Source organism: Pogoniulus pusillus, chromosome 2, assembly GCF_015220805.1.
Source record: "Pogoniulus pusillus isolate bPogPus1 chromosome 2, bPogPus1.pri, whole genome shotgun sequence".
NCBI classification, from domain to species: Eukaryota; Metazoa; Chordata; class Aves; order Piciformes; family Lybiidae; genus Pogoniulus; species Pogoniulus pusillus.
The window spans coordinates 12929380-12953861 of NC_087265.1; the positions used below are offsets into that span (position 1 = coordinate 12929380).

General features: G+C 47.4%; 2 protein-coding genes across 2 annotated transcripts in view; one reads left to right on the forward strand and one right to left on the reverse strand.

The window, feature by feature from the left end:
* Positions 1-4176, forward strand: part of OSBPL11 (oxysterol binding protein like 11) — a 46779-nt gene extending 42603 nt beyond the window's left edge. Inside the window, exons 11-13 of the mRNA XM_064156559.1 lie at positions 149-331; positions 926-1079; positions 2448-4176. Coding sequence (XP_064012629.1) covers positions 149-331; positions 926-1079; positions 2448-2525 — 415 coding nt within the window. The 3' untranslated portion in view covers positions 2526-4176. The remainder of the gene's footprint in view (positions 1-148; positions 332-925; positions 1080-2447) is intronic.
* Positions 4177-7579: 3403 nt separating this feature from the next.
* The window catches only part of LOC135182490 (TGF-beta receptor type-2-like), a 34977-nt gene continuing 18074 nt past the window's right edge, over positions 7580-24482 (reverse strand). Inside the window, exons 2-7 of the mRNA XM_064156635.1 lie at positions 22157-22307; positions 18620-18822; positions 13457-14265; positions 13210-13351; positions 11879-12006; positions 7580-8082 (exon numbers count right to left, since the gene is read on the reverse strand). Coding sequence (XP_064012705.1) covers positions 7870-8082; positions 11879-12006; positions 13210-13351; positions 13457-14265; positions 18620-18822; positions 22157-22307 — 1646 coding nt within the window. The 3' untranslated portion in view covers positions 7580-7869. The remainder of the gene's footprint in view (positions 8083-11878; positions 12007-13209; positions 13352-13456; positions 14266-18619; positions 18823-22156; positions 22308-24482) is intronic.

Genomic DNA, 24482 nt, shown 5'->3' on the forward strand with positions numbered 1-24482 from the left:
TTTGAGCAGCTCCTCCATGCAACTACAATTCAAGTAACTAACATTTCACAAAGAAGTGTGACAGTTTGAAAACTTATTCAGAATTGAGTGATTGTGCAAGGAATAGTCCTCAGGTGCCTTTATTTCTAAAAATAAATTCCTTTCCCAGAGTCACAGGTGAAGTGAAGCAGAACAGTACAAACACAGTGGTGTGCAGAGTGCAAGGAGAATGGAACAGCATGCTTGAGTTCACCTACAGCAACGGGGAGACAAAATACGTGGACTTGACAAAGCTGTCTGTGACAAGAAAACGAGTCCGGCCCCTCGAGAAGCAAGGACCATTTGAATCTAGGTAGAGTGTGTTTGCTGTTGTCTGACCCTGTGTCCTAGCAGATCTCTTGAACATCTTAGGAAAACCTGCAGATGTAGATATGATTTGTGGATGATGCTTAGCAGCAGTGATCTTATTTAAATAAACAAGAAAACCCAAGTGCATAATAAGTGCAAAAACCCAAATTGCAGCCATGTGCTTATTTATCTTGTCTCTTCTCGCTCATTGGCAGAGCTGACTTAGGAGTTCATAAACTGCCTGCTACAACAGAGCCACCTTGTTTGTTGTTTTTAACCATCAGCTACATAGCAGAGCAGCTGCTTACAAGGGAGCTCCTCACAAGAAACTTCATGCTAAGTAACACTGCCATAGCAGCTTTAAAGGATATACAAACAGACATTAGACTGGCCCAGTCAGCGCCTCAGAGACATTCCTATCTGCTCTCGATTGTTAGTGTAGCAATAAGATTCAACTGTGAGTCCTTCCCACCTGTGCTCTAGCCTGAGTTGGTTTGAGGCTGCTTCTGTTCTGGGCAAACTGCAGGTAATGACCCTGGAGTTCAAGGTGGCAGTCTGAGAAAACATTTTTGAAAAGTAAAGATAATTTGTTTTGTAGGAGGCTGTGGCAGCATGTAACAGAGTCTCTGCGGGATGGAGACATCGATAAAGCTACGGAGCACAAGCGAGCCCTTGAAGAACGACAGAGGAATGAAGAGAGGCTTCGTGCTGAAACAGAAACACCATGGTGTACTAAATACTTCCTTAAAGAAGTAAGTTCTCAAGTGGTTAGTTGGTAAAGGCAGAGCTACAGTAAAATCAGGTGCACATATGGGTCCGTGTCCTTCCAAAATAGAATATCTGGTCTTAGACCTTAGTTTAGCTCCATGGGAGCCATAGGAGTAAGGTGACATAAACACTCCCAAACACGTAACCATGTGACTTTACCCTTCACTTCTCAAACACTTGGATTTTGCAGTTCCTTTGCAAGAAAATATTTGTCTGTTTTGTGGTCTGGTTTCTTTCACCAGGCGCTTCCATGTGTTATGTGGAAAACAGCTTTACTTGTATGTGTATAAGTAGACTATAATGGTAAATACTCAAAAAATATAAATCACTACTTCTGGTCTGGGTTTGTGGTGTTTTTTGGGTTGCATGTGAACCCAAGATAGTACTGTTAGCAAGAAGGAACATGATTTCATTCTCATCTTAGCACTTCATTTGTTCTCGTAAATTATGTTCCAGATGAAGCTTATTTGCTTAAATGGTTTAATCTATACTTCAGTAATGGTGGTTATAATAATACACTTTTCAGTAAGGTGCACTACAGGCTGCCAGTATGGTAACTTTGAAGCAGGCTTTCCTTGAGATCCAGATGATGAAACCCTGCTTGTGTAAAGAGCTTTGTTAAGCCCTTTGCAAAAGAAGAGGACTCAACTAAAATTTCTGCTGTAGAAGTTTAGCTGCTCCTTTAACGCAAACTTTATCTGTTAAACTGCAGTAGTGTAACTACTACTTCATGTATCTGTGACCTAGTAAAGGTTTACAGCACACCAATGTTTTTTTTTCTTGTGTTTCTTCTAGATTTTGTGTTTTAAAGTTCAGAACTGTCTGCTGGCTCCAATAAAGTTGTGGATTTTTTCTCTAAATCCATGTTAGTATGATTAGCTCAGGTACAGATATTTGTGGTGTTAGTATCTGCATTTAGAAGAGGTGAAATTCTGTCATTAATCTGAGATACAGGTCTGCTCAGAAAATGTTTAAATCCTGAGCTACTTCAGTTCTGGATAAGCACTTGAGCTGTGTTTGTAGATGATAATCCTGGATAGCTGCCTGTCTGCTGGCTTCTTGTTTGGCTTTTTAAAGTAATTTGGATCATGGAGTTGAGCAGAGTGGCTTTTTCCTCTGGGTTAATTACAAGAGCAATCAATTACCAGAGGGGGCCATGGCTCAGCAAAAGCCCATACATGTTCTGAGGTAGTCTCAGAAGCCTGTAGTGTTGATTTCTGTCTCTTAATCTGTAGGAATTAAAGGTATAAACTATGTACCTCTGGTTTTCACAGATATTAGTCTAATATTTGCATGATGGGAATTCTCCCAGGGCTTTATTAATAGTCATATTTTCTCTTTCAAAATTACAGGGAGATGGCTGGGTTTATCATAAACCCCTCTGGAAAACGATCTCTGCTGCACAAACTCAGCAAATGGACACTAACTAGAAAAGCTGCTTTCAGATGAGTTTTTTCTGATTTTCCTCTGCTTTCCCTCTGTCTCTAAAAACACAATAATCACACTGAGTGTCCCCTTTTTATGTAATTGTGGAAGTTTAAATGAGCATAAATAAATATACTAGGGCACTTTAAAGCTATAAAAAAAAAGGTTAACAAAAAAAATCAGAGTTGTAGAGACAAACTTGCCAGGTACATTCAACCAACTTGCTTTTTGTACAATGCAAAAGATTTTATCTGAATTGTGTAAGATTCTTCTAAATAGATCTGACTGCAAAAGCTGCCTAAGAGAAGAAGGAGCTGTGGGATTTTGGAGTGATGTGAGAACCTCTTTCAGAATCTGCATCAAGCTCTTTAATGACTGAAACCTGCTCAGTACCCATGTAGACAACAGCAACAAAAAAATTGCTGCTTTTATGCCCAGTGATTAACCTTTTTGGCGAAAACTGGAGGGGTGTTTGGAAGCAGTGCCTGAAATCAGTGTTAAGAAACAACTGGATCATGGTGACTGTGTTTTTTTTTCTTCAGAGAGCGTGTGCATGCATCAGAGGAGTGTGGGATCTGTGTAGAGACTGCCGTTCTTTTTTATGGATTTATAAAAGCAATTAGAGTTGTAACCGTGGAGAAATTTTTCCTCTGAAACGTTTTAATATACTTGAAATAATTGACTTGAATTGGAAAAGTAATTTGAACACTTTTCGACTCCTAATTTTATTAAATCTCTTTGAGTGACTTGGATTTTTCTCATGTTATAATGAAGTTTGGCCTTGGTTTTCTTTTTTCTTTTTTTTCCTCCTCCACCTCCCCTTCCTGAGGACTGAGGCGTTCAAAATGAGCAGAAAACGTACAATTTTGTGTTCAGATTTCTCTGCCCATCTAATCATCTCAGAGGTGAAGTACATCAGTGTTACAAACTGTGCTTTGGATTGTTTTGGGTTTTCTCCTGTGGTGTTATTCAGAACAAAGCAGTGAAATGTGACCTGTGAATACATGGACTTTAGGTCCTGATATTTCATCTTACCATTAAAAAAAAAGGCAAACAACAAAATAAGCTGATTATACCGAGGACTGGCAACTAATTTGGAACACAATCAGATATCAGGAAACTGTATTCAGGTACAAACATCCTTTGTTCGTTGGGTTGTTTTTAGTTTGTTGGCTTTTTGGTTTATACTACTTTATTGAAGTCTAAGAATTGCTGGCAATTAAGAATAGTACTTATAATGGCTTTCGTTATTGTTGTAACTACAAGCTACCTTAATTTTTCCAACAGTGGTGCCTTAATCTGTTTTTTCTTCTGATGTAGTCTTCCAATCAGTGTATATAACATTTATCTGCCACTTCCCAGCCATGGCAATGGCTGCACCTGACCCAGCATCATGAAAACTCACAAGTGTGTGATTTGGTAAGATGTTCTTGACGTCTTGAGAAGATACAAACATAAGAATGCATCAGAAGGTTTAACTAACCATGTTAACTTCCAACACAGACTGTAAATTGTGCACAAAAGGAGTTGGGTTTATGCACAACGATTTGGATCCTCTTGTACATTTTTTTTTGCTGTGAAATGCACTGGGATCTCAACGCGAGTCATAGTCCATTTGTGAGAAGTTGGGGTGGGGATAATAAAACTACAAAATGATTCATTTTGTTCTGTCTGTTTTCCTAGAGTGACCAGGAAGAGCAGGTTGTTACTATCTCTTACGCTGGAGATCTGACTGTCTGGGCTTTCCTTGGCTCTTACCGTGGGATATTTTGGCACTGTGCACTTGAGCAGTAACTGTTCTCCAGGAGAAGAGTGGTTTAGGTCCTGCTGTCTTGATTGTGATTATCTATACAACCATCCTGTTGTCCTAGTTTGGGATGTCCATAGGGCATTTTCATGTTTAAGTCAGAAAAAAAAGTAAAGAAGAAAACTGAGATTAGCTCCTCTTTGTTCCTGGGTCTGTGGCACACTTGGTGTGCTCCTCAGCCAGTCCCAGGATTTGGGGTAAAAAGCAAGGTGTCAGTGCATGAACTTCCATGGTTCATTGCTACATGGACCAAACTGGGGATGCTAGAGGGACAGAAAGTAAGTCGACACTGCTGTTTCATAGTTGTTTTATCTCGATTCCATGGCAGATTTGCTTCTAAGCCAATAGCAAGAGCAGTGGTGCAAGGCCCAGCTTTTAATATGGCAGTCATCAGAGCAGAAACTAAACCTGTATCAGCTGAGCCTACTCCTGGGATCACACTTGTGCATATTAATATACAGACTTATGATTCTGTCACTGAGCACTGCTTAAAATTTTGATTTGGGAATTTGTCATGGTGATGATGGCTGTAAAAGAGAGTGAAGAGCTCCCACGTTGACCATAAACCCATTTGTGTTCCTTATATTGCTAGTCAAGTTCGTTCTCTTCCACCTCATCTGCTATGCTTGTGGTTTCACACTAAGAAAGCTGTTACTAATTATGGTATGTAAAAATAGACTCAACACTGAGGAAGCCTTTTAAAATATATGAAATTATTTCTTTTAACGTGGAGAAGCTGCTAGGAAAGAAAAAAAAAAGCCTAAAGCCTGCATTTGCTCAGATGATCACAAGAACTGGAATGACTTCCTGATGTGGATTTAGTAACTAGAAATTTGCATCATAACTTCTAGAAACAAAGGGAATCGTTGAGAAGAGTGATTTGGGAAAAAAAAATATCTAGCTACTGAATACCCAGCTTAAATTTTAAGACGTTTATATGATTCTTCTGAGAGTTGTGAGCACTCTGAGGACTAATAAGTGTATTTTTAACCAGATTTGATTCTCCCAAAGAACTGCTGTTGTTTCCATCTTGTACCTTCTGGAGTGAAGGGAAGGGCTTACTGCTGTTTCCTATGTAAATGTTTGCTAGAACCACAGTGGTTCAATGGGGAGCATAACAAAATACAGAATTTTGGTTTATGTTCCCTTCTGTCTTTTTTGGCTTGATTGGAGTCCGCTGAAGTGGAAGTGGTTTTAGGCTCCTTGAGTTATTAGCAGATTGGAGCTTAAATAAGGGCCTTTCTTCAGAGGTGCTGTATGCCCTGCTGCTCACGGAAAACAGTGTGGCAAGCCACTCCTATTTAATACAGGCATTCAGGTGTTAGTCCTCAAAGATTCATTCTGGCCTTGGTTCTCAAGAGGAAAAACTGCAGTATGTAAATTGGACTGTTCAAAATTGTAGGCATGGGGAGTGGAATAGATTTGGAAGGGTTTGAGCATATTTACAGTATAAACTCTAAAGCCTAGGATTAAGTCTCTGTCTCCCCAAGAGAATTTGGATTTCAGCCATCAGAATCAGACATGCAGCCTTCAGTATCTAGTTTGCAGACGATGATGCTCCTCTGTTGCAGTCAACTTGTGGTGAGGAACAGATCAGTCTTTTAAACAGACAGAAATGGGAAATTCTGCTGTGAATATTACAAGAAGGAAAGATTGGACAGCCTGGGGGGCAGTTCAGTGTATTCTTGTAGTTTCTTACCTCTGTGTCAGGAAATCTGCTCCATGCTCTCTGCTTCCCTCAAATATATGCACAGCAGAGCTGTGGTTCAAAAGGGTTAGCTTGGAAAATCTTATGATGGGAGGTAGCAGCCAGGCGGGGGATTTGTGACATTGAAAGGTGTATGGTCACAGTTGTGGGTGAAGACTTATATATGCTAGCTGAAGTGAATTGTTATTACTTATGTCTGATGGAATCGCATTCATTCCCCTTCCATCCATCTTCAAAAGGGTTCAGGAACAATTTTGCGTTAGGCTTTTCACTTAGTAACTCTGGAAATGGTCCAAGGAGATGAAAACAATAGCAAGAGGAGACAAGCTTTTTGTATGGAGTGCTGCTGTCACAGCTATGTATATTTTAGAAAACCCACACCTTCCTGCAGATCTGCTTCCCTTCACCATGCTGGGCAGCCTTGGTTGTAGAAAGCTTGTGGCTGTTGTATGATTTCTCTCCCTTCTCCTCATATTGATCCATGCAGCTGTGTGCTGCCAAGCAGTGAACTCCTCTCTGATGCTATCTTGAAAGATCTAACTCTGTGAGTGTCAGATATGGGCTTGCTGGGCTTCTTAGTAAGGAGGTTTATTATCTTTTGCTCCCAAAAATGGAGGGATTAAAGTTTGCACAGTGCCAGAGTTCAGAGCAAGATACAACTCACCTCTCCGTAACTGCTTTTCCGTGGCAGTCTGGTTTGGTCTGCTGGTTGCAGAGTTAAGGTCCTGGTTCTGCCTGGGCACGTTTCTTCAGGCAGAATAACACGGCAGAGGGATGTGAGGGAGCTGCAAGAAGAATTTGCCAACACGTTTTTGTTGACAGTATTACTGTGGCACAAACCGTTTGGCTAGAGGAGGCTGGAAACCGGGCTGATACAGGGAAAGAGTATCTAAATATCCTCTATGGAGACTTCTTAAAGTAGAGACAGCAGTGACTGCACTGGTGACTTCTTTTTCCTATTGATGAGATTCCAGGCACCCATCTGAACTATCGAGTACACTCAGGAATTCCCCAGTGGAAAGATGTCTGCTGGACTTGCAGCAACTCAGGCTTTTGCTAGGAGGCAAGCAGGTTATCTTTGCACTGTATTAAGGACTGTGACCAATGAGCAATTTTCTGGAGTTGCCAGCCTTTCTTCTACCGAGGGTGTGCTACATCTCAAGATGTTTTTGTCTGCTGCTAAAACATGTTTGTTTGGTTTTTTTTGTGTGTGTGTTTATGTGCGTGGAGGCTGTTTAAAAAAAGGAAGATTGAGGATTGTCTCAAAAGTTCTTCACTGAGAGAGTCATTGGACACTGGAATGGGCTGCCCGGGGAGGTGGTGGAGTTGCCGTCCCTGGGGCAGTTCAAGGCAAGGTTGGATGTGGCACTTGGTGCCATGGTCTAGCCTTGAGCTCTGTGGTAAAGGGTTGGACTTGATGATCTGTGAGGTCTCTTCCAACCCTGATGATACTGTGATAAATGTCTGTGGCGAGAACAGTTAGAAGAGAAACTCATGATGGCCACGTGCAAGGACTTCAAAAGATAGACTTGGAACTCAGGTGCTTATTAATAAAAGATTAAACATTATTATTTTAAAAAACAACAAAATGAATGCTTTGCATCATTATACACTCAAAGTTTAAGTACAAAACCAGTTCATACATAATGTTGGGCTTTAACCAAAATATGGATTCCACAGTTCACTCTGTGGGAGGAAACAGGCCTTATATAAATAAGTTATGTACTAGATCTTAGTTCCACTTGTTAAAAACGCATCGAGGGCTTTTCCTATGAGCTAAATGCTTCTCGCTTATCCTGTTGTTCCTCCTGATGAGGCTTTTTTGCCTGCTGTGTCACTGTGTATTTCTGTTCCCGTCACTGTCCTGGTGCTCCCCGTCTGGAGAAGCAGTTTTGCTGGCCTCGTTGTCCGTGTTGTTGTTGAGGATGTCGTCGCAGTCCATCTGTGCCATCAGGTTGAAGCGCTCGGCCACACAGTGGGCAGTGAGGCGAGCCTCGGGGTCATGGTCCCAGCACTCCGTGATGGTGTCACACAGAAAACGCATTCCCTGCAGTCAGAAGAGCTGAAATTAAGATCTGAAGGCAGGAGGAGCTGGGCTAGAAGCTAACCTAACACAGTCACAGTCATTTAACACCCTTCTGACAGCCTCCTGCAGAAACCTGGGTTTTTTTCACCAGACAAGCATAGGAGGAAACAGAGCTGGTGAGTTGTGGCTAGTGCCAGTGCTTGCACCATTACCAGCATTGCTTATGTGGGAGCAGCAGCCTCTGCTCACCTGGGGTCTGGTCCCAGGTATTTTCCACACTCCCTGGAAATCCCACCTGGAAGTTGCCTTTTGTTGACTGTGAGACATAAACGGAGGCTAGAAGGAAACAGGACCTTCTGTCTCCTGTCTCAGCCTTACCTGTTCAGATCAAAATCAAGAGGGAGAGTAGAGGTGCAGATGGTGACCTGCAGACTGACAGCTGAGCCTGGGTCTCTGGATTTCAACCCTGGCTGTTAAAACTGGATGGAGGAGAGGGAGTTGTTTAAGGTAAGTTTGGAATTAAACTTCTTGTACTTCTGACTACTACTATTAGCAGCTTTCTGAAAGGCTGCACCATGCCAAATACTCATGGTATTGTGCAGCTGAACTTTGTTTCCTCACCACAAAATAGTGCCTTGGTGTATGTGGGATTAGGTACTTCTCCATGTGCTCCAGAGCACATTCAGTCCTCTCACTTACAATGGTTACATCTCCTAGTAATATTTTTTTTAACCCATTTGTGTAGTGTTCTGAAAGGAGTCTCATTGTTTTGGGTTTAGAAGCAACATGGCAGTGTTCTGCTGGTATTTTTCCTCACTCTTAAGCTAGTAACAGCACCAGAAGCTGTGTTGAACCCTCCATTACCTATATAATCCCTACCATGTGCTATTGCTTTTTGCATCATTGTCACCCAAGGTTGCAACACAGTGGAAAAATCATTATTCTAAATAAAGCTTCATGTTTTTCAGTGGGTTTTGTGCATTCCCTAATTTGCAACTAAGAGAGCCCAAAAGTCTCATGTGGACCAACACAAGAGGAAGGTGCAGGGCCTACAGGGATGTGTCATCTGTCCCTCTGCACCTTGCTCTGAACTTGCTGCTCTCCTCTGTCCATTGTGGTTGCACATTAGCGAGAACAGGCTTGTGCAGCAGAACTGACAGATGGTGTGTTTCAGTACCTCTTACATCGCTCATTTATTAGCTTAGTTGAAGGGATTTGAGGATAATTGGTTAACATGCAAAAGCGAGCTGGCTTAGGCAGAGCTTTTAAAATAAGCCCTTTTTCAACCAGAACACTGCACTGTCAAATGGTTTAGTCATTACATTTTCTGTGCTTATTTTGCCATGAAATGACGACACTTCTTCGCAGTTCAGCTTGTAAGTAGTGGTGATGCTCTTTTGACTGGTACAACAGGAACATCTTGTTATGCCTATAAAGTGGACTTAGTTTGGGTTTTATATTTGGTATCTCGGATTTCCAAAGGATGCTGACTTTTACAAGTGTATTTTTAGTGGCAGTATTAAGCACCCACTGCTCCTTTCTGTCCTGCAGTGTTGTGTCAGGACCAGTGTGTTCAGGTGCTTCATGAACCACATATGGGAACTTAGCTGACCTTAATGACTATTACTTGTCTTGCAATGTGTTGGGGTGTGAAGCAAGGTAGAAGCATGGGCTTGAGGGTGTTTGTAAGTTATCTGTGAAAGTCTGGGGATACATTTCTTTACTTGCTTTTGTTATGCAGCCTTGCAAACAGCTGCTGTGGTGTTGCTGAGAAGCAGCACGCTGGGTGAGTTAGCTCTGCCAGGGAAAACAATGCTGATGCTTGCTGGAAGTCTTAAACCACGGCCACCACTGTCAGTCCTCACTTGACTGAGAGTGATCCTGGTGGCTGAAACGTGGAAGTAGCTCTTGGAGTTCTGCATCAAGCTTATTTTCTTTGGTGGAAATACTGGTGAGTGGTTCCTATTCAGGTGAGCATTTGTCACCCTTTCTTGGTATCACACGCTGCTTCCCCCTGCAGGAAGCCATCAGCCCCAGGAGTGGCACAAATCGGTGGCTTTCTGCTGCTTCCCAGCAGATGGTGGTGCCCTATGCCTTGCCCTGCTTGCAAAATGCCCAGAAAATCGTGTAATGCCAGGCTTGCAAGGAGTTGTTTACTAGCTCTGCTAAGATTAGTCGGAGGCAAGCTTTCAGGAACACAACGTGGCTTTTCTGATCCTCTTCCCCAGTGGCATCAGGTGGTCAAATAAAAGTTACTGCCTTATAAGCCTTGCTCTGTTTATGTGCTGGACCAGCCCAACTACAGCAATGTTATTTCTCAGAGGTGACTGCCATCAGCCTCTTTTCAGCTCAGCAAACAGCACAGTTACGATCAGGCGCTATCAGAGTGTGATTTTTGACAGCTGAAGGCTCTGTGTATTTTCCCTGTGGTTTCAGTGTTTATCAGAGATCCTGGGAGGTGAATGTTGAACATGAATGCTCGAAGGCTTCAAATATGCACCAGTGCAGATTGAAGTTCCTTCATCAAGAAAAAAGGCTAAGTGAACTTCAGAAATGGATTCACTGACTGAAACTGGCTGATGGTCCAGCAGAAACCACACATTCGGCGCTGTTTGCAGCTTTGGCCGCTTGGGTCAGTTGTGAGTCTGGACAAACATGGTTTTGACAGGAGATGTTGTAGGGAACACATGGCCTCCTAAGATCATGAAATCCTGTTTTTCCTTTGGGAAAGCCTGGCTTTGTGTGCTATCCAGGCAGGGTGGAAGCAGTAGCAGTGTGTTTTATGGGTGGATACTGTGAAATGATGCACTGAAAGCTGTAAGGCTGGGTGAGCCAAGAGGCTCAATGTTTCAGCTTGTCTTTCAGATGATCCGAGTTGTTGGTCAGCAGATGGTGTTTTTTCCACAAGGCATGTGCCATTTGGGAAGTGTCAGGCAAGATTTGAAAATCACAGTCAGCATGATTGTAACCCCTTGTGCCTTCAGTGTGTGGAAGAAAGTATTGGACCTGAGAGATAGAGGACCCTGTCAGGGCCAGGAGGCAGCCATGTTTCTGGAGCTGGTTGGTCTGGGTGTTTGTGGGTGGCTTTAACAAAGCACTGCTCATAATTGCTGAAGTGTTTCTATTCTGGATCACTTTGTTATGTTTTCTGTCTTGAAACTCTGCTTTCAGGCCTTCTGAGATGAAGGCTGATGAAATACTTCCTCTTTAGAAGACTTGAGCCTTGCAGGTTCTTTGCTTTCAGCTTTACGAGGGTTTCCTAGTTGTTTCATCAAGGGAAACGCTTCCTGTTTTGCTTTTCTTTGTAGGAGTGAAAGTCTTATATACCACGTCATGACCTCTTATGCTGGAGGTAATTTTGAGCTTAAAACCTCCACAACCAGCAGGCAGATGGTTGGATGCACCTTCCTGCCCTCCCTCCATGCTGTGAGGTGGCTGCTTGCAAGGGTCTGTATGTTTTCTGAGCTAGAGCTTTCTAGGTGTGGTGGCTAGGAGTGGGGTGAACTCAAATGGTTTCCTACTTCAGCAGAAGAGCCTGCAATGCAGTGCTCCATTCTTCTGTTACCCTTAAGATAACTGAATGCCATCACTTGATATTCATGATGCTTCCTGATCTTGAGTATTGATCAATAAATTTTGCTGTACACCTAGCCAATGGCTTTTACACATCAGGGAAATAGGTCTTGTAGGACCAGACTGGAGCTAGAAGTAGTGCCCAGGAGTTCTCTCTACTTCTGATTACAACTCTCTAATATTTTTTCAGATTGGTTTAGTAAGGTGGATTGTTCTTTTCTGAACCAGCTACTCCTTGACTTACCTGATGCACCAGCCAGCTGCTTGGGATCTCAGGTCGCCCTCTGCCATGCAGCACAATATCCCTCATGGTGTCCACACAGGGCTGCTCCTGGACTTTCGACCCAAAAGGCAGCTCATAATTCTTTACCTCTGCAAGGAAGCAACAGCAGCATTACAGGATGTTTTTAATGCATTTAGTGCTTTGCTATGCTGTAGTTCACCAAAAGAGAGCAAACTTGTTTTTATCAGTCTGCAAAAATAAATGGATCTGGAAGCAACTTAGAACTTGAACACAGATATGTAGTGCTGGGGGTTTCATGTGGAGGCTGCTTTCAGAGTTAGTAACCATCTGACCAGCTTCCTGAACTCAAGAGCTAGACTAAATGGACATGATCTGTCTTTGGTTGATATGTTCTGAACAGGTAAAATTCGTTGCAGTGATGAAAGATAGGAGGAGGTGACTGTGGCACCAGCAACCACATTCCTGCTGCAAGCGTGGATGAGGAAACTGCGTTTAAAGAAGAGCAACCTAGTATTGTGGGAGACCAAGGAGGCACTCCCTGTTGCAGAGGTGAGAGGCCTGCTGGTTTCTGCCAGCTCCTGCCTGGATGTGAGTGCAGGTGAAATACAAATGGTGGGGTGCTGGCTTGGGAACAACAGATGGATGGGACATCTGTGCCTGGTAAGCGTTTCTCACTGTGAAGTGTGGGGCACTCAGAGCAGTTGTGGAAGCCTTCTTGCCAAGGGCTGGAGCTTTTTGCATCCCTCTGGGCTTGTACTGCAAATACGTGGGATAGGGAGGAAACTGGAGGGAGCTAAAAAGAGAAGAGTGGAGCAGGCAAGAAGGGCAGACAGGGGCTAACAGTAGGGCAGTTAATTAAATGTTCTGCTACACACAATTTCAAATGCCCGGATAGGATGTGGCTCTTGGAAGTGAGGGGGGATATGGCTTTGTCAGGGACTGGAGTCTGCAAGTCCCCATTGCAACATAAACTCTGGTGTCGTCTGATAGAAAAAAGTGCTTGTGGCTGGGGATGGGGAGGCAGCTTTGGCTCTTCCTGCTTGGTTCGCTTTGCATCGCCCACACAGACTCAGATGTGACCTGGCAGCTGGCTGGCTTTGAGTGGGGGCTGGACCAGCTGACCCCCTGGAGGTCCTGTCCTGCTCTCCAGTCACTGCTCATTGGGCAGGCAACCTTGGGGGAGGATCCGATGCCAGCTCTTTACAGAGGCTTGAACTACTCCACATCAAGTACCATGCCACCTCCAGAGACACAAGGTGAGCTGTGCCCTATACAGTCAGGAAGAGTAAAAAGGCAGATGGCAACCAGCAACCCCTGTGCGACACTCCTACCTCCTACCACTTCACATCTGGAGGCCATTTCCCACAAAACAAGGGCCATAGAGTAGACGTCCATCTGCTTGAAAGATTCCAGGTCTTCCAGGTTCACTCGAGACTCGAGGACCTCTGGGGCCATATACCTGGCAGTGCCCACCTGCCCCAAAAGAGGAGAGAGGCGTTAGCATTTCTAGATGAGGACTTGGACTGCAAGGAAACCTAGAGAGAGTTTGCAAAGGGTGCCCTCCCAGGCCGCACTTGCCTGCCCGCTGTTGGCGAAGTCGTGCACGGAGAGGGCCGGGTCGAGGCGGATGGCGATGCCGAAGTCGCAGAGCACGCACTCCTGCTCGCTCTTCACCAGCACGTTGGTGCTCTTGATGTCGCGGTGCGCGATGGGGATCTTCGGCCTGCCGCACGCCGTGTAGTCGCTGTGCAGGTGGGCCACGCCGCTCACCAGCGAGCCTGCCATCTTCTGCAGCTCCATCCAGCTCAGGACGTGGCGGGAGAGGTAGTCCTTGAGGTTGCCTCGGCTGTGGTAGGCAGTGATGAGCCAGTACTCCCGGCGGGGCCCTGCGCCGCGGTCCTCCGCCGTGAGGAAGCGCAGGACGCTGTCGTGCTTGAGGCTGGCGTCCGTGAAGATCTGGCTCTCGTTCTTCCAGGAGGAGTACTCCTCGCAGGGGAAGATCTTTACAGCCACTGTCTCGTACTGCCCGGAGCGGCTGTGGCTCAGCTTGGCCCGCCACACCTCGGCGAACTGCCCTTTGCCCACCATCTCGTCCAGCTCGATGGGGAGCAGCTCGGCGGGCCGGCTGCTGGCGCAGATGAGGCTGGCGCTGGCCGAGCTCTCATCCATCAGCACGGACATCTTCTCCTGCCGCTCGGCAGTCCGCCCGCTCTCCGACAGCGCCGGCGGCTGTGCCGCCTTCCCACCCCACGCCTTGGCTCTCTTGCGCCGCTTCTGCGTGCGGCAGAGGTAGAAGATCACCGTGATCATCACCGCCACCAGCAGCGGGGGCAGGAGGCTGATGGCGGCCACGGGGATCACCTCTTTGCTCTGCAGCATGGAGTAGCCTGTGGGGAGGAAAGCAAAGGCCACGGGTCTGCAACAGCTCATTTCCAGCAGGTGTGGAGGAGGAGAAGCACCCGCAGAGCCTCTAATGAAGCACAGCCCTTTGCAAGGCCGCAAGGAGCCCAGATGCAGGCACTTACAAAGGGGGCTGGTCGGCGGGGGTCTCCAGTTCAGCTCCATTCATCAGGTGAGGATGCGGGAGCCTGAACGGCGCAGCTTGTGCTGGGGGCCGTGGCCCTGCTGCTGCCACCAAAAGGCTTGTCTGCTCTCCAGCTTGGGGCGAGGGACGCCAGGGTGGGATGAGCAGTGATACATATGAGACAAGGCTCAAATGGAGCAGCTTTGAGGGAGGTTGGGGCTGGAGCTTTTCTGGATCCCTGTGGTGCACTGAGAGCCAAGAGGGATGCTGGTGGCATGGGCAGCATGCAGGACCAGGTGGCCAAGAGAGCCAATGGCATCCTGGCCTGCATCAGGAACAGTGTGGCCAGCAGGACAAGGGAGGTTATTCTGCCCCTGTACTCAGCACTGGTCAGGCCACACCTTGAGTGCAGTGTCCAGTTCTGGGCCCCTCAGTTCAAGAGAGATGTTGAGATACTGGAATGTGTCCAGAGAAGGGCAACAAAGCTGGTGAGAGGTCTGGAACACAAACCCTGCGAGGAGAGGCTGAGGGAGCTGGGGGTGTTTAGCCTAGAGAAGAGGAGGCTCAGGGGTGACCTCATTGCTGTCTACAACTACCTGAAGGGAGGTTGTAGCCAGGTCGGGGTTGGTCTCTTCTCCCAGGCAACCAGCAACAGAACAAGGGGACACAGTCTCAAGTTGTGCCAGGGAAAGTATAGGCTGAATGTTAGGAGGAAGTTGTTGGCAGAGTGATTGCAATTGGAATGGGCTGCCCAGGGAGGTGGTGGAGTCACCGTCCCTGGAGGTGTTCAAGAAAAGCCTGGATGAGGCACTTAGTGCCATGGTCTAGTTGACTGGATAGGGCTGGGTGCTAGGTTGGACTGGATGATCTTGGAGGAGGATCTTCCAACCTGGTTGATTCTATGATTCTATGACCACTAGCCCAGGGAAGTGTTGGGTTGCTTTGCATGATAATTAGTGTAAAGGACAGCATTGTTCTAGCCATGTATGACCGTGTCAGGCATCTTCTTACTCAACACAGTGCAACACCAACCCCAATCAACCAACCAGGCATGGCTACTTTTGTTTTACTTCTTTTAAACCTATGTCAGCCTTGCTGGGGGAGGAGGTGGGAGGTGGAGGGATGCACACAAAAAGCCCTAACCCTCACACAACATATAATTGTCTTCTCCTTTGAAGTTCACAATTCCTGGAATAAACATGCTGACTTCAGTAGAGATATTCAAGTAAAATCTTACTCAGAGGTTTTTTCTGCCAAGTATAATAACCCAAGGGAAGAGGGATAAGAATCATTCCATAAGCAAAACTCTGGCTGCTTGACCTCAGTGTGTGCAGCTCATAATTCAGGTTCTGGAAAAACAGAGAGTTTAGCTATTTTCCTTGGCAAATTTAAAAAAAAAAGTGCTGCAGCTAATTTCTGCGAGGCTGTGAAAGCGTTTCTAAAATAGGCATCGCGTTCAAACCACAAGATCAACCTGAACTGATATAAATCAATAGCTAGCTCAGGAATATGCTTGTTTTGGAAAGCCTTACGCCTGGATATCACCTACTGCTTTAATGGATTTAACCCACGCTTAAGAGCCCATCTCTGACACCCTAAAGCAAGAGAAGATATTTGTAAGGGTGCATGAGTCCTGAAAAGGGGAAGTTAACGTAACTTCAGCAAATTCCTTTGTGAGAATGCCCCTTCTGAGGCAAGCCTTTTGATATGGAGGAGTTCCAGCGTGCTTAAACCCCTTCTGTGGAAAGAAATATAGATGTTCCTGCAATAACCCTGAGTCTGTTACCTCATACCTTGTCAAGCATCACTGCCTGAGTCTTTCCTTCAATGCTGACAGTAGATGGACCTCCGGGGCCAGGTTCACCAGGAGTAGAGAGCACTCTGCACGCTCAACCCTACCCAGCATCTTCCCAAGGCATCTACTGGTCCTCTACTCACACGGCGTTAGGAAACAATGCCTCTGTGTGTTTGTTAGGGCACTCTCTGAGCTCTGGGATCCCCCACAGCCCTGGTGATAGAGCAGCTGACAGTAAATGGACCTCCAGGGCCAGGTTTACCAGGAGTAGAGAGCACTCTGCACGCTCAACCCTACCCAGCATCTTCCCAAGGCATCTACTGGTCCTCTACTCACACGGCGTTAGGAAACAATGCCTCTGTGTGTTTGTTAGGGCACTCTCTGAGCTCTGGGATCTCTCACAGCCCTGGTGATAGAGCAGCACCACTCAACTGTCCAGACCTGAAAGATGGGCTTGAGAAATCACAAAACTGGATGAAACCCCTCCAAAACTGCCTGCTTCAGCCACCAGAGAAGTTTCTGGTCTGTACTAGGTATCTCTCTGCTCAGCAGTTGTCTGTACCATTGAAGGTGACTATAAGCTAATATTTAAAATGCAAATGATCCCTTAAATCAGAAGAAAAGGATGTAAGCAATGGCTTCTCTGAGTCCAGGCTTGCCAAAGCTGGCTCCACAAGCTAAATGAAGAGGAGATAACTATTTAAGGCCATCACTGCTTTCACTCTGCATTTCAGCACCTTACGTGCTGGCTGGGGAGGAGGCTGTTGCTAGAAGCCTTTGCTGAGGGTGGCATTTCCAATGAGCCAGTTGTCATTTTTGTGTGAAATTACATATCCTAGAATCAGCTCTGGGGTTTGACTGTCCCTAGAAGTGTGTGTACCTGTTATGTTTGGCTTGGGAAGCAGCAAAGACCTGCCAAATCCAGCATTGTGTGCCTTCGTTAAAAGTGGCCTGTTTGTTCTGAGATTTGCATTAGATGTTGATTTGTCTTCTCTCCCTGTGTTGTAGCAGGAACTCTGCCTCTGACTTGCAGGTTGTGCTTAGGCTCATTCTCAGTGTCTCACTGCTCTGTAATTATGGAAAGTTGGAGGGATTTCACTTTGCTTTTGTTATGGATCATGTTCTCAACTGCCACTTGGATAATCCTGGTCTATTTGGAGTTGGGCAGGTTTGGACAAAGCCCCAGAAGATTGGGATCTAGCTGGAAACGTTCCAAAGTATACGACCCTCCCAAGGTACAGAAACCAGCTGCCTCTTAGTTTTCCCTCCTGTGGATTTAGACCTCCTGTTGGATCTCCAGCCATTGACAGAAGCACCTACAGGCACGAGAAGCCATGCTCACATATGTGTACAACTGTGGGGCAGCTCTGACCATCCCTGCTCAAGAGAAAGGCTACTGGAGAAATCCCTGGGGGAGCAGCCAAGGAGGCACTGCCATGTTCCAAGCTCCATACCCCAGCATCACCACCCTTTTGGCTTGCAGCCCTGGTGGATGCCAGCAGATCCTGTGGGTGTGCCAAGGCAGGATTTGCTCCAGCATGATTTATGTAAAGCTTTCAGAGCATTGACTCAAGTTAGGTGACATCAGCTTTTGGGTTCCCCAATTGATTTGCTCTGTGATGAAGGGTGCAATGTACTGAGAGAGATGGTGGATTTTCCATCACCTGATGTTTCCAGGCCAAGGCTTGGAGTCATTGCTGGGAGGGATGATTTAGCAGCAAAATGCTTGGCTCAGTAATGAGGTGCACATTTTACCTAGCTTTTGTAAAGAGAGGTTAAAGGAGCTGAAAGAGCTCCTTTTGGCACTGCATCTCCTGCTCTGTTGGAAATACAAGTTATTTCTCATTAGCACTGGGTGGTTCTCACCGGGAATACTGCGTTCAGTTCAGGACTCCCCAGTTCAAGAGGTACAGGGATCTACTCTAAAGAGTCCAATGGAGGGCTACAAAGATGATTAAGGGGCTGGAGCACTGCCCTGTGAGGAGAGGCTGAGGAACCTGGGGCTTTTTGGTCTGGTGAAGGGAAGACTTAGAGAGGATCTAATAATCAGTGTTTATAAATACCTGAGGGCTGGGTGTCAAGAGGGAGGGGACAAACTTTCTCAGTTGTGCCCTGTGACAGGACAAGGGGCAATGGGTTATAAACTACAGCACAGGAAGTTCCACCTCAACACGGGGAAGAACTTCTTTACTGTAAGGCTCAACAGAGCACTGGAACAGGCTCCCACAGAGATTGTGGAGTCTCTTTCTCTGGAGACTTTCAAGACCCGCCTGGACGTGTTCTTGTGTGACCTGAGCTAGATTTTATGGTCCTGCTCTGGCAGGGGGGTTGGACTCGATGATCTCTGGAGGTCCCTTCCAACCTCTAACATCCCATGATCCTGTGGTCTCCTCCCATGAACAGTGTTTACCCAAGTCCTCACCATTGGTGTGGTTTTCAAAGATAAGTTTGTCGTTGCATTCCTGCTCGTCCACGCAGCCGCAGACGTAGATGATGGCGTCCTCGCTGGGCTGGTGGGTCATGATGCAGCGCGAGGTGTTGTAGTTGGGGACCATGAGATTTTCGATGGGGCGATGAGGGTTGTGGCAGAGCGTGCTGATCCTGATGCTGTCGTTGTCCTGCCTCCTGGGCGTGCCAAGTGAACGGACAAAGTGTTAGCCTGGCAGCTCAGCCATCGTGTCGCCCACACGCCCTCTTAAACCTGGTTTTAAGATCGTTCATTTAAAGCCACGCAGGGAATGACTCTGTTGCAATGTAATTCTAGTTAGGTGTGCTTTGGGAGAACTTTGTTAGAGCTCTTTGTGTCATCCAAATGGTGAAAAGAGAAATGTTTAGCATATACCAATAGTAGGATGTGAGCCAGAGACTCCTGTTGTTGCCAGTAGATCATTCACCAGTTCATAAAATTGCACCTTCAATCGGGTAGTGCCAACACTAGGGCTGAGTGCCCTGCATGGATTTGGGGGCAAAATTCCTCTCTTACTAACACTAGCTGCCCCATCCATGGAAGTGTCCAAGGACAGGTTAGATGGAGCTCTCAGCAACCTGATCTAAAGGATGGTCATCCTGCCCATGGCAGAGAGCTTGTAACTAGATGATGTTTAAGGTCCCTTCCAGCCCAAACCATTCTATGGTATGATTTGATGCTCAGCAGTCAGGTTAGGTCCTTCTCACACATCACATTTTTTGCTCAGCAACACTTAGATTTGGCTTCTATTAAAGCCATGGGAAAATGGCACATGTAGAGCAAAGGGATGGTTTTGGCTATTGTTGCAATGTAAACCCTTCAATCACAGGGTGCTTGTTTCGCTGGAAAACCCCTGCTCTCCCTATGGATTCAGGCAGCATTGGCTCAACATGAAGGGGCTTGGCTAGAGGGTCCAGCACAGCCATGTTATGATCCATGTGAACTCCTTTCTTTGGATGTATAATGGAGTTATTGGACCCACGGCTTCATCTCTGCTCACTGGGTGAGGGAGAGCTTTGAGGAGCAAATGGTGAGCAACCTTTAAAAAATGAGCTGTTCATGTGGATATAAGAATGGCCAAGCCATTTGTGGGGCTGATGGAGAGAGCTGAAAGGAGATGGAGCATGGGATGGGCTTAGGAGGCAGCTGATGGTGTTGCAACAGAGTCTCTTGCCTTCAGAGAGTTGTAGCAGAGCTAATGGTGGCTGTTGGCATAACACAGGAGACATGCCAGGCAGCTCAGGGCCACACAGCTCCTACCGAGCCAGTACCACAGGGTAAATGCAACCCAGGCTGCAGCTCTTCTCCTATAGCAAGGATCAGTGCCTGCCTTGTAGAGCCAGTGGCTGATTAAAGCCTAATTAAGAATTAAGAGCAAGGCACCAGCATTTGACCCTTGTTTCTTCTGGAGCCTTCTCCAGAGGAAGCAGGATAAGCTGGAGCTGGTTGCATTTTGAGAGCAGCCCTGGGGCAAGGATGAGTAATGGGGAATGACCAGCCCCACACAGGCTATGGGTGGCTGTGAGGATCGCAGCTACTCCTGGGGATGTTCAAAAGAAATTAGTCATTAATTACTTTCCCAAGGCTAGCCTCTGTTTCCTGACCTAATGGAACAAAATGGGAAGGCGAAGGTATGGAGAGGTTTCATGATTCCTTTGAGGTCATCTGGAAATTCATGCAGAAGTAGGGGAAGAACACAAATTTTAATCCTTTCCCTGGAAAACTTTCTGCTTTCAGTCCTCTCTGTATTTTCTTGGAGATGCCAGGTAACTTGTCAGAGGAGCTTCCAGCATGAGAGTCCTAGTAGGGTGTGATCCCTTGGCTCTGTGAGCTGCCCAGGCTGGATGTGCTGGAGGATGTGAGTATGTTGCTCATGGGTATGAGGCCAAACCTGCTGTTGTGACTGTGATACACTGGACAAGTTCAGATGATCCAAATATGCCTCTGCAAATGAGCAATGGGTGGTGAGGCAGGCTTGGAGGTAAGTTCTGCCTGCAGAGATCTTAGTCTCGGGATGGGTCTTAAGATGAGCTGGGAGATGCTGGGAGGAGGATAGTTATTTGTGACCCTAAAGCTGTCTCAAACCCATCCAATACACAGTGTAACGTTCAGCTCCGTCCTGTGCCATGGAATTGCCTTCTTGCTGTGGAGATTCATGCTGCAGGGGTCTTGCTTTTTCCTGTACATGTAGGTTGGCAATGGGAAAACCCAGTAAAATGCTAGACTGTCTACCCAGAATGAATGTAAGGTGCCTTCTCCATGTGTGTGTCATGGGGAATTTGGGGTAGGAGGTGGACTTTGTTTGAGTTTCTTTTTGGCTTTGGGGTTTTGTTAAGTCCATAATGCAACAATTACAGTGAGGGAAACTCCTACTGCAAGTGGGGTGTACAGCATTCACACTAATTAGCAGGTTGAGATAAAGCCTAGCAATAAGTGCTTGGCTGGCTTTTCACTTTGGCAGCCAAATTAAAAGGGAAAGAAGAGGAAAATCACTCTGGGCAGACCCAAAATGGATGTGTTTTTAGTTTTACTCATGGGGACCAAAAAGCTGGAGGAGACACTCTTTCAGGCTGCATGATGCAGCAGATGGTTGGCCTGAAATGCAAGATTGTGTTTCCCTTGCAGTTGTCTCCTATGGAAGCAAGAATGGGTTTTTCCCAGGCAATGGGAAGAGGTTGGGTTAAACTCCAGTTTGTTAGCAGTTCAGATGTCCATGCACTGGTTGGGGACCCCTGGCTGCCCTCCTGCTTGTGAATTAGTGTTTCACCAACCTGGTGCAGGGAGGGTGTCATGGTTGTGGTGTTGGGGGAGGTCAGGACTGCTGATTTTGACTTTGGATTTAGCATGCAAGGCTAAATACAGAGGTTTAGGGGAGTTGAGAGGTCCCACAGCAAAGTTGGCACATTTTGTGTCGGGCTTATTTAGAAACTAAACTGGTACTAATTATAGGGCAGACCAAATAATTTGTATATATTTCTTTTTTTACTGCAGGTTGTCGTTTTTATTATAATGGACTGAGAGGGGGAGGAAGAGAGAAGTCCTGAGTTATTTTAATGGGCAATAACTGCTGTCTACAACTACCTGAGGGGTGGTTGTGGCCAGGAGGAGGTTGCTGTCTTCTCTCAGGTGGCCAGCACCAGAACGAGAGGACACAGCCTCAGGCTGCGCCAGGGGAGATTTAGGCTGGAGGTGAGGAGAAAGTTCTTCCCTGAGAGAGTCATTGGACACTGGAATGGGCTGCCCGGGGAGGTGGTGGAGTCATCGTCCCTGGAGCTGTTCAAGGCAGGATTGGACGTGGCACTTGGTGCCATGGTCTAGCCTTGAGCTCTGTGGTAAAGGGTTGGACTTGATGATCTGTGAGGTCTCTTCCAACCATGATGATACTGTGATACTGTGAAGTGCGGGGTGCAGAGATGTTCATTCCCATGAGCTGTTGCTGCCCAACCCCCTTTTCCCTCCACATCCTCCCTTGAGGAGGGAATTGCTGCTTACCATATGGCCACGCAGATCTCGTAGGGGTCCTCGCAGTAGGAGTTGAGGTTGCAGTTGCTGTAGCACACCTTCTCCTCACAGGCCGGCGGCGTGGAGTCGCACCACTTGCACAGGTTGGTCTTTAGGTTGCGGCGAGCGCAGGTGCTGCAACCTGCAGGGGCAAAGCGGTGGTGGAGGGTGAGTGTGACCGTGCTCGGGGGGAAAATAACCCTTTTCAGTGACTTCAGCAACTGGTGGAGGAGCCTGAACCGACTCTGTTTCTCCCATGCATTTGTTTATAGCTTTCATTTCACTGACCAGTCAAATGGGCTTTAGGTTGTGCCAAAACCTGGAGGAACGAATGCTGATGGTGCAACGCAGATCCTACAAGTCAAGAAGTTGGTAAGAACAGCCTTTCCCCTCTGGGTTTCCTGTACTGTTTAACATCTCAGGGAAGATTATTTCTTCCTCTACAACCTAAGCTTAAATTTGCATCACCCCTCATACTTAGTGTCTAAAACAGGACATCTCAATCAAGGTCTCTACATGCCTGTGGACTTTATTTTCCCCCTTCTCAGAGGCAGAGAGGTGCTGGGGAGAGATAAAAAGGCAGGCTAGGCCACCCTCCCCCTCTCCTCCTGCCTCCCTCTGACCATTCACTGAGCCCGAGTCAGGAAACATGCTTGCCACCCACTCCCTGGGCATCTGTGGTTTTGGTAAGAAACGATGGACAGAGACTTCCTGAGCTCTGAGGCAACAGGGGCTGCTTCCTGCAGGGCTCCACTGCCCACTGTGCCCAGCACGAGAGGTTCTTCTGCCCTTCAAGCACTGGGTCTGGCTACAGCAGCAGGAATATCCACTGCCTGTGTGGAGCTGCTCTCTGTGTATCTCACAGGCATAAAATTATCTCTATTTTTATAGAAAGCTCAAAGAACTATGCTTGGTTAAGGGATAAATCGCAGCTAAAATTAAACCTCCTGTTTCAAGGCTGCTAAACGTCTTTAAAATAAAAGCTGCTAAGATTTGGGCTATCCAAGCTTCCCCAGGCTACCTGGCAGTGCTGGGTGCTCTGGGCTATAGCCATGCTTCCCCAGGCTACCTGGCAGTGCTGGGTGCTCTCAGCTATAGCCATGCTTCCCCAGGCTACCTGGCAGTGCTGGGTGCTCTGGGCTATAGCCATGCTTCCCCAGGCTACCTGGCAGTGCTGGGTGCTCTGGGCTATAGCCATGCTTCCCCAGGCTACCTGGCAGTGCTGGGTGCTCTCAGCTATAGCCATGCTTCCCCAGGCTACCTGGCAGTGCTGGGTGCTCTGGGCTATAGCCATGCTTCCCCAGGCTACCTGGCAGTGCTGGGTGCTCTCAGCTATAGCCATGCTTCCCCAGGCTGCCTGGCAGTGCTGGGTGCTCTCGGGTATAGCCATGCTTCCCCAGGCTGCCTGGCAGTGCTGGGTGCTCTCGGCTATAGCCATGCTTCCCCAGGCTACCTGGCAGTGCTGGGTGCTCTCGGCTATAGCCATGCTTCCCCAGGCTACCTGGCAGTGCTGGGTGCTCTCAGCTATAGCCATGCTTCCCCAGGCTACCTGGCAGTGCTGGGTGCTCTCAGCTATAGCCATGCTTCCCCAGGCTACCTGGCAGTGCTGGGTGCTCTCGGCTATAGCCATGCTTCCCCAGGCTACCTGGCAGTGCTGGGTGCTCTCGGCTATAGCCATGCTTCCCCAGGCTACCTGGCAGTGCTGGGTGCTCTCAGCTATAGCCATGCTTCCCCAGGCTACCTGGCAGTGCTGGGTGCTCTCAGCTATAGCCATGCTTCCCCAGGCTACCTGGCAGTGCTGGGTGCTCTCGGCTGTAGCCATGCTTCCCCAAGCTGCCTGGCAGTGCTGGGTGCTCTCGGCTATAGCCATGCTTCCCCAGGCTGCCTGGCAGTGCTGGGTGCTCTCGGCTATAGCCATGCTTCCCCAGGCTACCTGGCAGTGCTGGGTGCTCTCGGCTATAGCCATGCTTCCCCAGGCTACCTGGCAGTGCTGGGTGCTCTCGGCTATAGCCATGCTTCCCCAAGCTGCCTGGCAGTGCTGGGTGCTCTCAGCTACCCATGCTTCCCCAAGCTGCCTGGCAGGGCTGGGTGCTCTCAGCTACCCATGCTTCCCCAGGCTACCTGGCGGTGCTGGCTGCTCTTCAGCTACCCATGTTTCCCCAAGCTGCCTGGCAGGGCTGGCTGCTCTTCAGCTACCCATGCTTCCCCAAGCTGCCTGGCAGTGCTGGGTGCTCTCAGCTACCCATGCTTCCCCAGGCTACCTGGCAGTGCTGGGTGCTCTCAGCTACCCATGCTTCCCCAGGCTGCCTGGCAGGGC